This window comes from Aphelocoma coerulescens, chromosome 4 (assembly GCF_041296385.1).
Source record: "Aphelocoma coerulescens isolate FSJ_1873_10779 chromosome 4, UR_Acoe_1.0, whole genome shotgun sequence".
In the NCBI taxonomy this organism is placed as follows: domain Eukaryota; kingdom Metazoa; phylum Chordata; class Aves; order Passeriformes; family Corvidae; genus Aphelocoma; species Aphelocoma coerulescens.
Window position 1 is genome coordinate 52079279 of NC_091017.1, and position 12445 is coordinate 52091723.

The 12445-nt window shown below is 40.7% G+C and overlaps 1 protein-coding gene across 8 annotated transcripts in view; it reads left to right on the plus strand.

Moving 5' to 3' along the window:
• LNX1 (ligand of numb-protein X 1) overlaps positions 1 to 12445 on the plus strand; it is a 222536-nt gene that overhangs the window by 193132 nt on the left and 16959 nt on the right. For 7 of the 8 annotated variants that reach the window (XM_069014105.1, XM_069014102.1, XM_069014104.1 and 4 more), the window contains 3 exons: positions 2088 to 2243; positions 5435 to 5637; positions 7207 to 7578. In XM_069014105.1, the coding sequence (XP_068870206.1) occupies positions 2088 to 2243; positions 5435 to 5637; positions 7207 to 7578 (731 nt within the window). The remainder of the gene's footprint in view (positions 1 to 2087; positions 2244 to 5434; positions 5638 to 7206; positions 7579 to 12445) is intronic. The other variant, XM_069014107.1, reaches the window with a different exon arrangement.

Sequence of the window (12445 nt, forward strand, 5' to 3'; positions counted from 1 at the left end):
GTCAGCACTCATGCTTGTGATATTTATCCGAAAGCAATTTCATTAACAACTTTTACAGCTACAAATAGCTTTCCAGGTCTGAAGTAGAAGTTCAGAAAGTTTAAAATAAGGAGTTTCATTCTGAGATGTGAGGGAAGGTGACAGGGACATGCTTACAGCACTGATGAATTTAAGATGTAATATCTTCTGACTAGATCTACTAGTGTAAATGACCTTGACAATCTACTTAAATGATACATCTCCAAGCAAAGACTGCTCCAGCTTTGCTATGCTTATTTGTATCACTGTGCTCCTAGTTTGACTTTACACCTTAAATTCTGTTCCAAGAAAGACTATAGATATATATACTCTTTACTCAAACTGATCTACAAATACGAGTTTTAAACTAGCTAATGTTTTAGGAGGAAAGAATTTGTAGGTACAACCGAAAAAAACCTCCATACAGTTTTACATTAAAAGAGCTGTGTTTCTGACTTTCCAAAACATTCACTGATTTAATTTTGCAGTCAAGCCATTGTAAAAGAAATTTAATTTATGATTGCTTAAGGATGGCAAATGCTTTTCAAAGTCAAACTCAGTCTCATAGTGAATGCTGGTCTACCATCTGTTATTGCTTTGCAGCAGTCAAGACCAAGGCAGCCCCAGCAGGCACTGGCAAAACCACAGAACAGGCTTCTTTCTTGTACTGCTCTGTGTGAACCCTATTGTATTTTTGAGATATATATATATATATATATATATATATGTGTGTGTGTGTATATATATATATATACACATATATATGATAGATAGATAGATAGATAGATAGATAGATATAATAAATGCTTCAATGTTTGGAAAAGTACATGAAGAAAAAGAAGGTAAGTGAAACACAGATGGCACCAACCATTTAATTGCATTATGGCTCTCTATGTACAGAAAAAAAGTGGTTTATTCAGCCCCAGGACAAGACAGTGCAGCCCAGCTTCTGTCTCAGGAAGGCTGTACCCCACAGAAATCCCACACTGTTCCTCTTTTTCTCAGATTTGATTCAGTTGCCATTCTGATTTCCCAAAACAGTTGTTACAGAACTGGTTCAAAGTACTCTGCTCTGGAACAATGAGCCAGGCAATTTTCAGAAGAAGGAGATTGTCTTTGCAGCATTTCTTCTACTGCAGACTGATAAATTTGCCTGCTGTAAATAAGAGCCACAACTCTTTAGAGACACAGTCAATTCAGCAACCCTTTCATTTTAGTTCTTTTGGGACTCCTTTGGTGAGAGGAATGTCCAGAAGCAAGAAGAGATATTAGAACTGGCATCACCTTCTACCTGCCCCTTCACCGGAGCAGCATTACAGGAGAATTAATGGAAGGCATTAAATCAAAATGATGGCAAACCTCTAGGAGAATGAAATGATAAATGAAAATCTGTTGGGAAGGAAAAGTTGCAGAATAAAGTTCCCCACCAGCACAAGGGCATGTGACATTCCCAGACGCATGAATTTTCCAAGAGCAGGTTACACAAGCTTAATTTAAATTCTGGTGTCCAGATGCTGGGAAACATGAGTGTCTATTCCTGCAGATAGTCCTGTTTGTGGGGGTGAGCCAGCACATTAGTCAGGCTGCCTGATCTAAATGAGGACTTGCAACCACAGATACAAGTTTTGTTTACAGTGGCCTTTGATTAATCTGAACTCAAGAATTGCAGCAAATATTGCACGTTGTCACACTGAATCCTGGGAATTAAAGCAGAAGTTACCCTCGTGGCAGCACTGTTGAAGGAGCATGACACACACGGAAGTCAGCAGAAACCTGAGCATTGAAGGAACATTACCATTAAATATTATAAACTGTGGGGAAAAAATAGTAAGCATACTTAAAATTTTGTAATACTCTGTCATGGCCACTATACTAACAAACACTCAATGTCCAACGTGGTGCCAGATAAGTGGAGTTCACTGGGCAAAGCTGGTCTCTCCTATGTTGTTACCATAACAGGATGTGTGAAAATACCGATAAAATTGCACACTAATATTAAGAGAATACTGGTTGAGAAAAAAGCCCACACAATCTTTCTGAATGCAGGTGACATTTTATTATATTGACAGATTCAGAATGCTCCATACAACCCCCAGTGACAAAAACCCAACACTGTGTGGGAAGACCTGGAAGAATCACCAACAACAAGACAGAAAGTTTCCTTCTTTCTAAATTCAGCAGCTCTTCAATATTTAAGGACTGGAAATATAAAATGGTAAAGAAAGGTATGCAATACTCCTGGGTTTTCCTGCTCTGGAAAACCTGACTAAAAAAAAATGGAGAATTTTAGTAAGATTGCAAGGGCTGGAAATGGAGTCTGTGAAAAATGATACTCCAGCCTCACAACAGGATGTATATATATCTCAAAGGTACAAGCCCTCAAGTCAGTTGGAGTCCCTTAAATTGGGCTGCTGAGGCCCCAGTCATTGTATGCAACCAGGTGATTAAGCAGGGTCCACCTTTTCTGGGTATGGTATGTACATTAAAAAATTCAATTTGAAGACATTGCTTTCTAGACATGGCATCATCTTGAAATAGGCATGGTAAGTTTTGATCAAACTGCACAAAATGTAGGCAGACTGGTGAAAAAGCAACTATTAATTTTCTTATTTAAGAAAAGTATATTTGTGTATGTTATATATTTCAATTGCCACACTTACTGTTAGTTTATCAAAATAGGCATTGGTCTTTTACTTACAACAGTCTAGTTTGTTGATAGTACAAATGTCCATGTAGATGTCTGGGAGGAAAAGAAGAGGCAAGTCTTCAATGAAGAGAGCAGAAATTAATGGATCACAGAGGAGTTATTTTGGTTGCTTAGCCCATCTGAGGAGAAAATATTTCTGTTTATTAATTATATTTGATAAAGAACACAAATCAAATGAAGACAGAAAGTGAGGCATTACAGCCTGCTAACTATGAAAGAGTAGCATTAGAGACTTGCAGACTGGCAAGAAAAATGTTTTGGAAAACACATTTCAGAAGAAAATTAGGCATTATCAATTCCTCTAAAAGAATCTGCATAAAGTCATATTGAAAGTCAGCCAAGTGCCACTGCAAGACTTAACAAACCAGGTAAGGCTTTGTTCAAAATGCAAAGAAACCTATTTATGTTTATATGTTTATATGTAAAGATACAGGTCTTGTACAAGTGTAGAGACTTGTTCACTGCCACATTGCCCTGATTTTGCTCTGGGATAATTATGGAGTGAAATAGCATGAGTGTGTTAATAGTTCATTCAGTCCACAATTCTCCATGGACAAGAAATGCAGCTGGATAATTCCTTAAGAAGAGTTTTCAGAATGAGCTATGGTAAAATGAACATCAGAGTCAAATGGCATAGTTTGTTAGGATGTGAAGTGAGTCATCATAATAGAATTAGGTCTATTATAGCACTGTTTTGATAGTCTTCAATATATATACACATATATTAATTTATTTGCATGCAGGGAAGATCTAGGTATCCTGATTTTCATTTGTATTTTTACACATAGCTACGCTTATAGCCACACTAAGAGTGTGAAATGTACATGCTTATTCTGATGCAGGGATCAGGCTGTTGGTGATTTTTGAGGAGTATTTTTATTTTCTGACTTCAGGCATCCCACTGAGATGCCAGAATTAAATGCCTCTTTTCTTACACAGCAGTGCTACCTCCAGGGGTGGTTTAGCACAGGAATCACTCCCTTTGGATGCCTGTACACTGCAAAGGAAGTTAGAGCAAGTAGATCACCAAACTGTGTATTTGACTTAGAGGCAGGATTTAGATCAAGTGAATCCACCCTTCAGGACAGAGAGAATTGAACAAATTACAAGCTGAGCAAGTAGCGTTTAGAAAGTAGATGAGCATGGGGGAAATGAAGCACTTTCCATTCCTGAGACATTAAAGTTGCCTGCAAAACTGAAATAAACATGTATTAGCACAGAAACTACTATTACAAGAATGAATGGTTGAGTATTGGGTTGGTACAGGCTGTATAGTTATCTAGATAGACTTTTATTGCCTGTCAAGTCTGTGTAAAACCACAAAGTCGAAGTCTGTGCTACTGGTAGGTGCTTTTTACAGACGTGGAGGAGGACAACTTCCCACCCTGAAGAGCATATGATCAAAGAAGTGGTAAGGGATGCAACCTGGTGTTTCTCAATATTTCTTTTCCTGTTCCTTCTTTCCCCTTGCTCTCTCCCAAAAGGTTTTGGTGCCTTGCTGGTTTGTTGCCTGCTAATTCTGTAATAGCAAATATTTATTCTATCTCAGATGCTGGTCTGTTAAATTTCATTTTACACTTAACCACTGTTCAATAACACTCACTGTACTTTCATTTCTAAATAAAGTTATTGAAACAATATTAGCAGTTAATTTTTTTACTTACAGGTTTGTCATATAAGCACTGGATTGGACTCACATGCAAAAAGTTCAAACTCTTTCTCTCAGCTGTGGGGGATTCAACATAATTGAAGTCTGATATGCCTGTGCTAGAAAATTCACTTCTGCTTTTACTTCAATTTTGCTCACTGCTCAGTATGGATTAAAATTTTGAATTGACCTAGAAAGAAAGTATTAGTGACATGTTGTGAAATCAGACATGCCAGTTGAAAAGTAGGGTTTGGAAGAGGATGCTCTTATCCAGTGCATTATAAATACAAAAAGCACCCCTGTCCACCATTATTCCCTCCTCCCCACAGCCAGATTACCAGAGCCAGCAGAGATCTTTCCCTCCAGGTACTTTGAGCATACTGTGGTTTTAATACGGACACATGACAGTAAGAGCCACTCATTCCTATTTCCTAGAGAGTTCAAGCAGTAATGAAAGGAGAGGGGTCTGGTAGGGAACTACTGTGTGCTTTGAGTTGTCCAAAAAAATCTTGTCTTTCTGATAACTGAAGATAAATAAAAGGCTTCCTTGAATGTCACAAGACAAGCGCCCAGTCCTCCGCTATGACACCAAAAATGGAGAAAACAGGGAAGCCTGGGATGCTACCAGTGAGACAGAGTTTACAACCCACCACAGCAGGGATGGATGTTTCTTGAGGTGCCTATGCCCATCTGTTCTAGGGCCAGCAAGAAACTGTGGCCTGGTTCTGAGGTGTCTCTGGTGACTAAAAATGTATTTTATTCCTTTAAAATATTGATGTATGTAACTGGTTTTAAGTACATTTAATCTGTCTGGATTACATCAAAGGTTTAAGGCTGTATTTTGTGGGGGGGAAAAGGAAGTTTGAATATATTAACTGTAAAAAGATCCCTTCAAGTCCATTCAGCATGCTTACCTATCCTTTCCTCCCCACTTAGTCTTAATCACATCCATGCATAAAACCTAGCTTGACTAACTGGCAGGTACTTGAGGTTGTGCAGTGCATGTTTCAACAAAGCAAAGCTGTGTTGTCAAATAAATACCTTACAATATGCATTTCCAGGTTTTCCCAGGTTGTATCACCTGATTCCAGATGGGGAAGTTACCTGCATTAAGATCAGCCGTACCGATCCCCATGAAAATCTGGCCATTAGGATTGTGGGAGGCAGTGAGACCCCTTTGGTTCACATTATTATACAGCATATTTATCGAGATGGGGTAATTGCCAGAGATGGAAGATTGCTGCCTGGAGACATGATACTAAAGGTACAGTACTGTGGAGGTATGAGATAAAAATATCCTGACAGAGAATAAGATGGTGTAAGTCGATTATGATGAGATTTTCAATGTTGCATACAGAAAGATGTTCTGAAGTTCAGAGCACCACCTGTAAGCCACTATGATTTCCTAGCTTTTGCTGACCCCAGTGGTAGCTGAGGACACTTGAGGCATGCCAAGGTTGTGCCATGCCGTCTGCTTTATGTCAGACAGACTTGGCCAAAGGGATTTCCCAGGATCCCAACGTGGGCATACTTCACTCCAGCAGTGAATAAAAATGCCTCTGGATGGTGGTTCCCAGAGGCAGCTGGATAAGCGTCCACCAACCAGCTGTGTGTTTCAGGGAGCCTTTTTGTCCTGGTGCCACAAAGAGCAGCAGAGTTAATGGCACCACTAAGACAAAGCTCTTCCTGCAGGCACATCCAAACTGCACAATGAAGCTGTGACTGTAGCACGGATGGGCCCAGCCTAGCTCTTCCCAACCATGGCTGACTGCCCAGGATTTACCAAAGATTCCCATGAATTTCAGCCCCATCCTGGTGTAGCTCATGCTTTTTGTGGTACTCAAGGCAGCAACTTAAAGCTCATTGACTGTGTCTCTCTGGGTGAAGTCGTCCCCACCAGACTGCAGCAGAACAGTCCCATCATGCCCACATAGGCAATCTGCAAAAGCAAACACCAGCCAAATGCTTTTGTTCATGCTGGAGAGTATTTCTGTTACATTTTGGAGATGTTTCTTAGTATTTAAATGGTTCAACCTGTGCAGTGTAAAGCTACATGGAAATAACTTGTCTGATTCAGGTTTTCTAGCCAGTGATGAAATAAAATCTTGCAACTGGTTTTCATTTAGCAATATAAAGTGCAATGCCTAGTCACTCTTACACGTATGAACATGATGGGATTGACTGGAAGCTCTTTTTTCTCTTTCTTTTCCACAGCCAAATTTAAGAAGTGGTAGTTATGCAGTTTTACTGTCATCTGAATTAAATCTTACCTGGAAAACACTGAGAAAAAAAGAAAAGTCTGATTCTCTGGTGTGGTAAATCAGCATAATTGTTAGTAAATACCTAGGGCATTTAAACTTCTACTTGAGGCTCTTTCCTTCTTTTTAATTAGAGATTCATTAGTGAAGAACATTTTTTACTGTACCTTGAACAGCTGGGAGATAAAGAAGAAGAGAAACAGCAGGAAAACAGTGGGAGTGAAAGGAAAGGCTGGCAAGGCAATTTGAAATCAGAAGCCAGTGGAATAATACTAAGATATATGAAAGGATATTGAAGCTTGGGAAAGAGCAGTAAGAAAGATGAAAACGAGCATGTATGTCTGGAGACTATCAGGGAGAAAGGGGAAGAAAAAGGGCAGAAGCTGTATGTGCAGCGCATCCTTTCCTTGAGGGGAAGATTGTTCTGCACCACAAACTTGGCCTTCTGTGTGACACAGTTTGAAATAGCACATGTCACTTCATATGAAGACATCTGTGTAAATAGATCTGCCCTCCCCAGTGCCAACTCTGAATAGACTGTCTTTCTGCTGCTGATTTACATTTCTCTTTTCCAGGTAAATGGCATGGACATCAAAAATGTGCCTCACAACTATGCCCTGTCAATCCTGAAGCAACCCTGCCACGTACTTCGACTGACGGTGCTCCGAGAGCAGAGATACCGGTGCCGAAACAGCGGACTTTCCCTTGATGCTCACTGCAACAGGGATGACAGCTTCCATGTTGTGCTAAACAAGAGCAGTCCAGATGAGCAGCTGGGAATAAAGCTGGTCCGCAAGGCCGACGAGCCAGGCGTATTTATTTTCAACTTGCTGGAAGGTGGCATGGCTGCCCGTGACGGACAGCTGCAGGAGAATGACCGGGTGCTGGCCATCAATGGGCATGACCACCGCTACGGCAGTCCAGAGAGCGCAGCCCAGCTGATACAGGTTTGTCATCCCCACTTTGATGGGGTTTGGACTGTGCAAAGGCCAAGAAGTGTTTTTTCATCGTCCGTTGCAAAGCAGGGGTCAAACACTGAGTTTGTGTATTTGGTAGAGGGAAGGAGTCAAGGCTGGATGGGAATTTACTCCTCTGAAAGCTTCTTGGTTTTTGTGGGGACAAGTGTGAACATGGGTGTGGACTCTCACAGAGGTGCCTGCTACCATCAGGTTTTGGAACATACAGAGCAGTGTAAACATCTGTATACTTTGAGCATCACCAAAGAGTGATGCCAGCTGCCAAAAGGCATGCCAGCCTGCACCCTGGGAGCACTGCTTCCAGCAGAATCCTGACTCCTCTGGCTCAGGAGTCACAGTGCTCTCTGGTTCAGCCCTGGAGCAAACCAGAGTAGCCTACAGCAGTGGATGGCATGTTTCAGGCTGAACATCACCCTCTGAGACTCAGTGATTTCCCACGGATGTGCTTTACAGCTGAAGGTAGTCCACACCTTAGATACTCCTTACCTAAATCCAGTATATGGAAATCCAGATGTTTTGGAAAAATTGATCTGTAGCTGTAGTTTTTATTAATCACTGTTTAGACTCATGTGGAGTACTAAATGAGTGCTAGCATAGAACTGTCAGACAAAAAAACCCTCGTGCCTTTCTCAGCTACAAAATTGGTCAGCTTTTGCCTAATTTTCCCTCCAGAACCATTTTGGGTTTTTTGTTTACAGACTATGTTTTTAGAAAATTTCAATATAAAAAGCAAAGCCAAGAATCTTTTGTTGCTTTTATCTCATATTTATAGCCGTTATTATACTTGTGCAATTTTGAATTTCATTTGGAGGCATGCAGTGTTCACATATTGAAGAATTTCATGATATGAAATAACAAGACATCAAATCAGGCTGGCTGCTTCTCCTTTCTGACAGGTATAATCAGGGTAATATAAGTCAGACTGAAACAAACAGTCAAATCCACCCATTTTGTGGAAAGGATTCCTGTGTTAGCATAGATTCACAGCTGGTTGTAGCCAGCTTTTATTGTGAAGTTGATAGCATAGGTGAAGGAAATTTCATCCCCTGACATAATGCCAGTTGTTGAAATTCTGGTCCAGCATCTTTCTGGATTACCTTATGTAGTTCACTAACTGGAAACAGAAGGCAGAAGGGGGAAGGTTTAAATTCTCTGAGGGCAACAAGTCTGGAATGAAAAACTTTCTAAAAAACTAGTATTCTTGGAGCAGTTCTTTATGGCTACAAAACAAGGCATCAGTGCTTCATAAGCAAAAAACATGTGAGATGAAATGGAAAAAATTACTAACAAGACTATCCACATACAAGTGTTTAAAAATGCAGCTAAAGCCCTTATTGGTCTCCAAAGAGTGGATGTTATTTATAATAATGCTTGAAATGCACACCAGTCCCCAGGAATTTAAACAAGCCCATCAAAGGGGAGATTCAGGTTTCCAAACAGCCAGGATTACACTGCATTGATGTGAGCTCTATGAATCACATTTGTCTAATGCAAAATTCTTGGAACCTGTGCCTTTTTTGTTGTGTTTTTTCATCAATTATCATTTGCCTTTCCTGTTTCCATGTGATGCCAGAAAAAAACCTTTATACTGAAGCCACAAGTGTTTTGCATTTGCCTCTTACACGCAGGGATATTTCACTGTGTCCTCTGATTTCTCAACAGCATCCGGCCTGTTGAGAGCTCAGCATGTCACTTGCAGTGCATTGAGGTCTTCTAATTTATGGTGGTGAAAGCTACAAATACACCATCAGTTTCTTTTAAAATAGACCTAACATTCACGAAAAGGTGCGGTGGCTTGTTAAGTCAAGCACAGCTGGAAGACTGTCAGATTTCTGTGGAATCTGATTATTTTTGACTTTTTAGTAATGAATAATTGAGACAAATCTGATTCTTGAGGCCTATAGAAATTATACACTAGCATATGTGAAGCAGTTGCTAATCAGCAGATTAGATGTCTGGCTGTTTATAAGCTCTAAGCTCTGTCACAAGAACTGAAATGAAAAAAACATGTAAGTGCTAATTAGGAACGTGCACACATCATAACACTTGGGAGTTTGCTGCCTCCTGTTTGTCACGTCATCTTTAGCCATGGCCTTGTGTCAGAAGGGGCACTTTTAATCTAAATAATGAGACATTTCACATGTGTTTTCCATGAGAGTGACAAGAAAAGGAGCAAGGTAAGAGATCAGGGGTGCTCCTGTGAGCACATCAAGCCAAGCTACATGGGCTGAGTCAGACTTTACTGACCCCAGATGTTCACCCTCCTCTTCACCTCCTTCCCCCACCATAGTTCAGAGCAGCTGCTAGGGACAGGTGAGCTGCTCTTCCTCCCAACAACTGCCTCTGACGAGCAGGCTGTGATGTGGAGCGTATCTGTGCTCCATCATCCCTGCGAGGAATGGGGCAGCTTCTGCCAAGACCAGCACTGCTGCCTCTTTCTAAGATGCAATTACCTACTAGATGCTCAGAAGTTGCCACTGTGTCTTTGCCTTCCTGCTTGATTTGCCTTGGCTGTAACAGATTTTAATTCTAGTAGATTGTTTCAGCTATTACTTGGACTCAGTACCAAAGCTAACCTCCTTTCTTTAATTTTCACTTCAGCATAAAATATAGAGAAAGAACTGTGGGAAAAGCCAGTGGTAAGAGGGAGGGAGAGATCAGAATGAATCAGCAATGAATAATCGGATCAGTAGAAGCATTCATGGGTTTTTATATATATGTAAATACAAAAGCTGTTCTTGTTGTTTGGATAACTTTCTAAACCACTCAGACTTCTGAGAAACTACTCAGCTTGACTGGCCTGTAGACAAATGTGCCATTGCAACAGAGACTCTTGTTGAACTTTTGCTAGTTGTTCTATGACAATTAATCATGTTTATAACCTTTCTCTAAATAACCAGCTTTGAGGCTTACCATGTGGCAGCAGATGAGTTTCAAAATGAAGTTGCGTTAAGTTGAAATTGTTCATTTTAGAGAAAACGGTATTTTCCTGTCCTTGGGAGGTTTAATCTTGTATTTTTCAGTTCCACCTCAGTCCTGTTACAAACTAGGGACCAGGTTTCCTTTCTCCCAACATACGGAATTCTGCTTTTGGGTACCAGTTGAGTCCAGAGTCCATGAATAAATATTCCATAAAACCAGATCTGTTAAAAATGCCAAGAAAGATACCTTGAAATATGTGTGTATGCATCAAACAATATATTACGAATCTGTGAAGATTTGAGTTTCTAATTTAAAAAATAGCATCCCCCAAGATATTGGGAAAGTAACAAAGAAGTGCGCATTTTTTACTTCATTGAAAATAGCACAGCTGGAACATGTGTATTTCAGGCTTGAAGTTGGAGGTTTAAGAGACGTAGGTTGCTTTTTCTTAACTAAAATGATATTTCTCCAAAGTTTTTTTTAACTCTCAGCTACTGCTATTGAATTCAGCTCCAGAAAGGACAAACCAAGCTATAAAAACAAAAATCCCAGAAGCTTCCTCTGGCTCCTGTTAATTGTCTGTGGCAGATTTGATTTCAATAGCACAACTGGATCTGGGTTTGGTTTTCAGCTGCTTGCTCACTGCCAGCTTTCCTTGGAGCTTCTCCCCAGTGAGCAGGGCACATCACCGTGCCAGCAATCGAGCCAGGAGGTCTGCTGCCCTCGGGGCTGCGGTACCAGCAAGCATTGCAGCTGCAGCCCCAGGGGCACCAGGCCTCCAGATGTGTTTGAGGGGGGTTGCACGCAACATCCTGAGCAGTTCCTCGGGTATAACCTGAGAGCAAGCAGGCAGGAGACCCTCTGCAGACTGGTCCTTAAGAGCCGCTCCTGCCTGGCACAACACCAAGCTCTTTAGGCTAGAGAGAAGGAGATTAGAGGATTAATTTTTATGTCTTCTGAGCATGCTTCTATAGCATTGAGGTTATTTCTACACTATTCTTTCCAGTTCAGTATATTGGTTTATGGCAGACATCTATGATTTATCCAGGTAAACCCCACTCCCTCTCAGCTTTATCTTTGTATCACTGTTGTCTTGAACAGATTCATATGAGCCTCACTGAAGGGCAAATGAAGTCATTTGCTTCTAGGGAAACAATACAGATTCAATAAGACAGAAAAAAATCACCTATGCACAGAATTACCACTAATATCAGGCACACACAGAGCACCTTAAAAATAGTGAGCCAATGTTACCTCAGTAGAAGCATTGCAGCATGTCTCAGGCACACAAGTATTTTGACTGCATTGTGCAAAAAGGCCTAGAAGTGCTTTGAGCTTGGGTTAATTGCTTTTGAAGCTACTCTTCCTAGAGTGAGAGTTTGAGTTACTTTCCCATCCTAAACTCTATTGCTCTGTGTCCTTGCTTATGCCCACCCTCTTTATCTGTGCTCTGCTGCAGTAGGATTCTATTTCATGAAATAAAATCCCTTTTCTCCCTTTCTTTAAGCTTCCTTACATTTCTCATGCTCATTGCATGCAAGTGGACTTAATTACATTGTTTATAACCCACTTTCACCAGGCAAGGCATAAGCACATGGTTTCAGGGTTAATTGTATCTTTTTCAGCTTTCCCATCCATTGGGCACCACCAGCTCTGGTAGTCTGTCTGTCTCTCTACCATGGCAGGCAAATTGCTGCTTTGCAGTGGTATACACAGGTGTAGGTGAGAGCTGATCGCCACTCACTGTGGTGGATCACTGCTTCCACTCAAATTTGGGGCTAGAAAGGTAGAAAGGATTTTTTAGAGTTAACACCAAGTTTTCAGAAGAAGTATTAAGTAGCTGGCAGTAAACTTTTATAAACTTTATTGACCTGAACTGGTGCTACTGTTTTATGTTGTAGCAACCTCATTAATG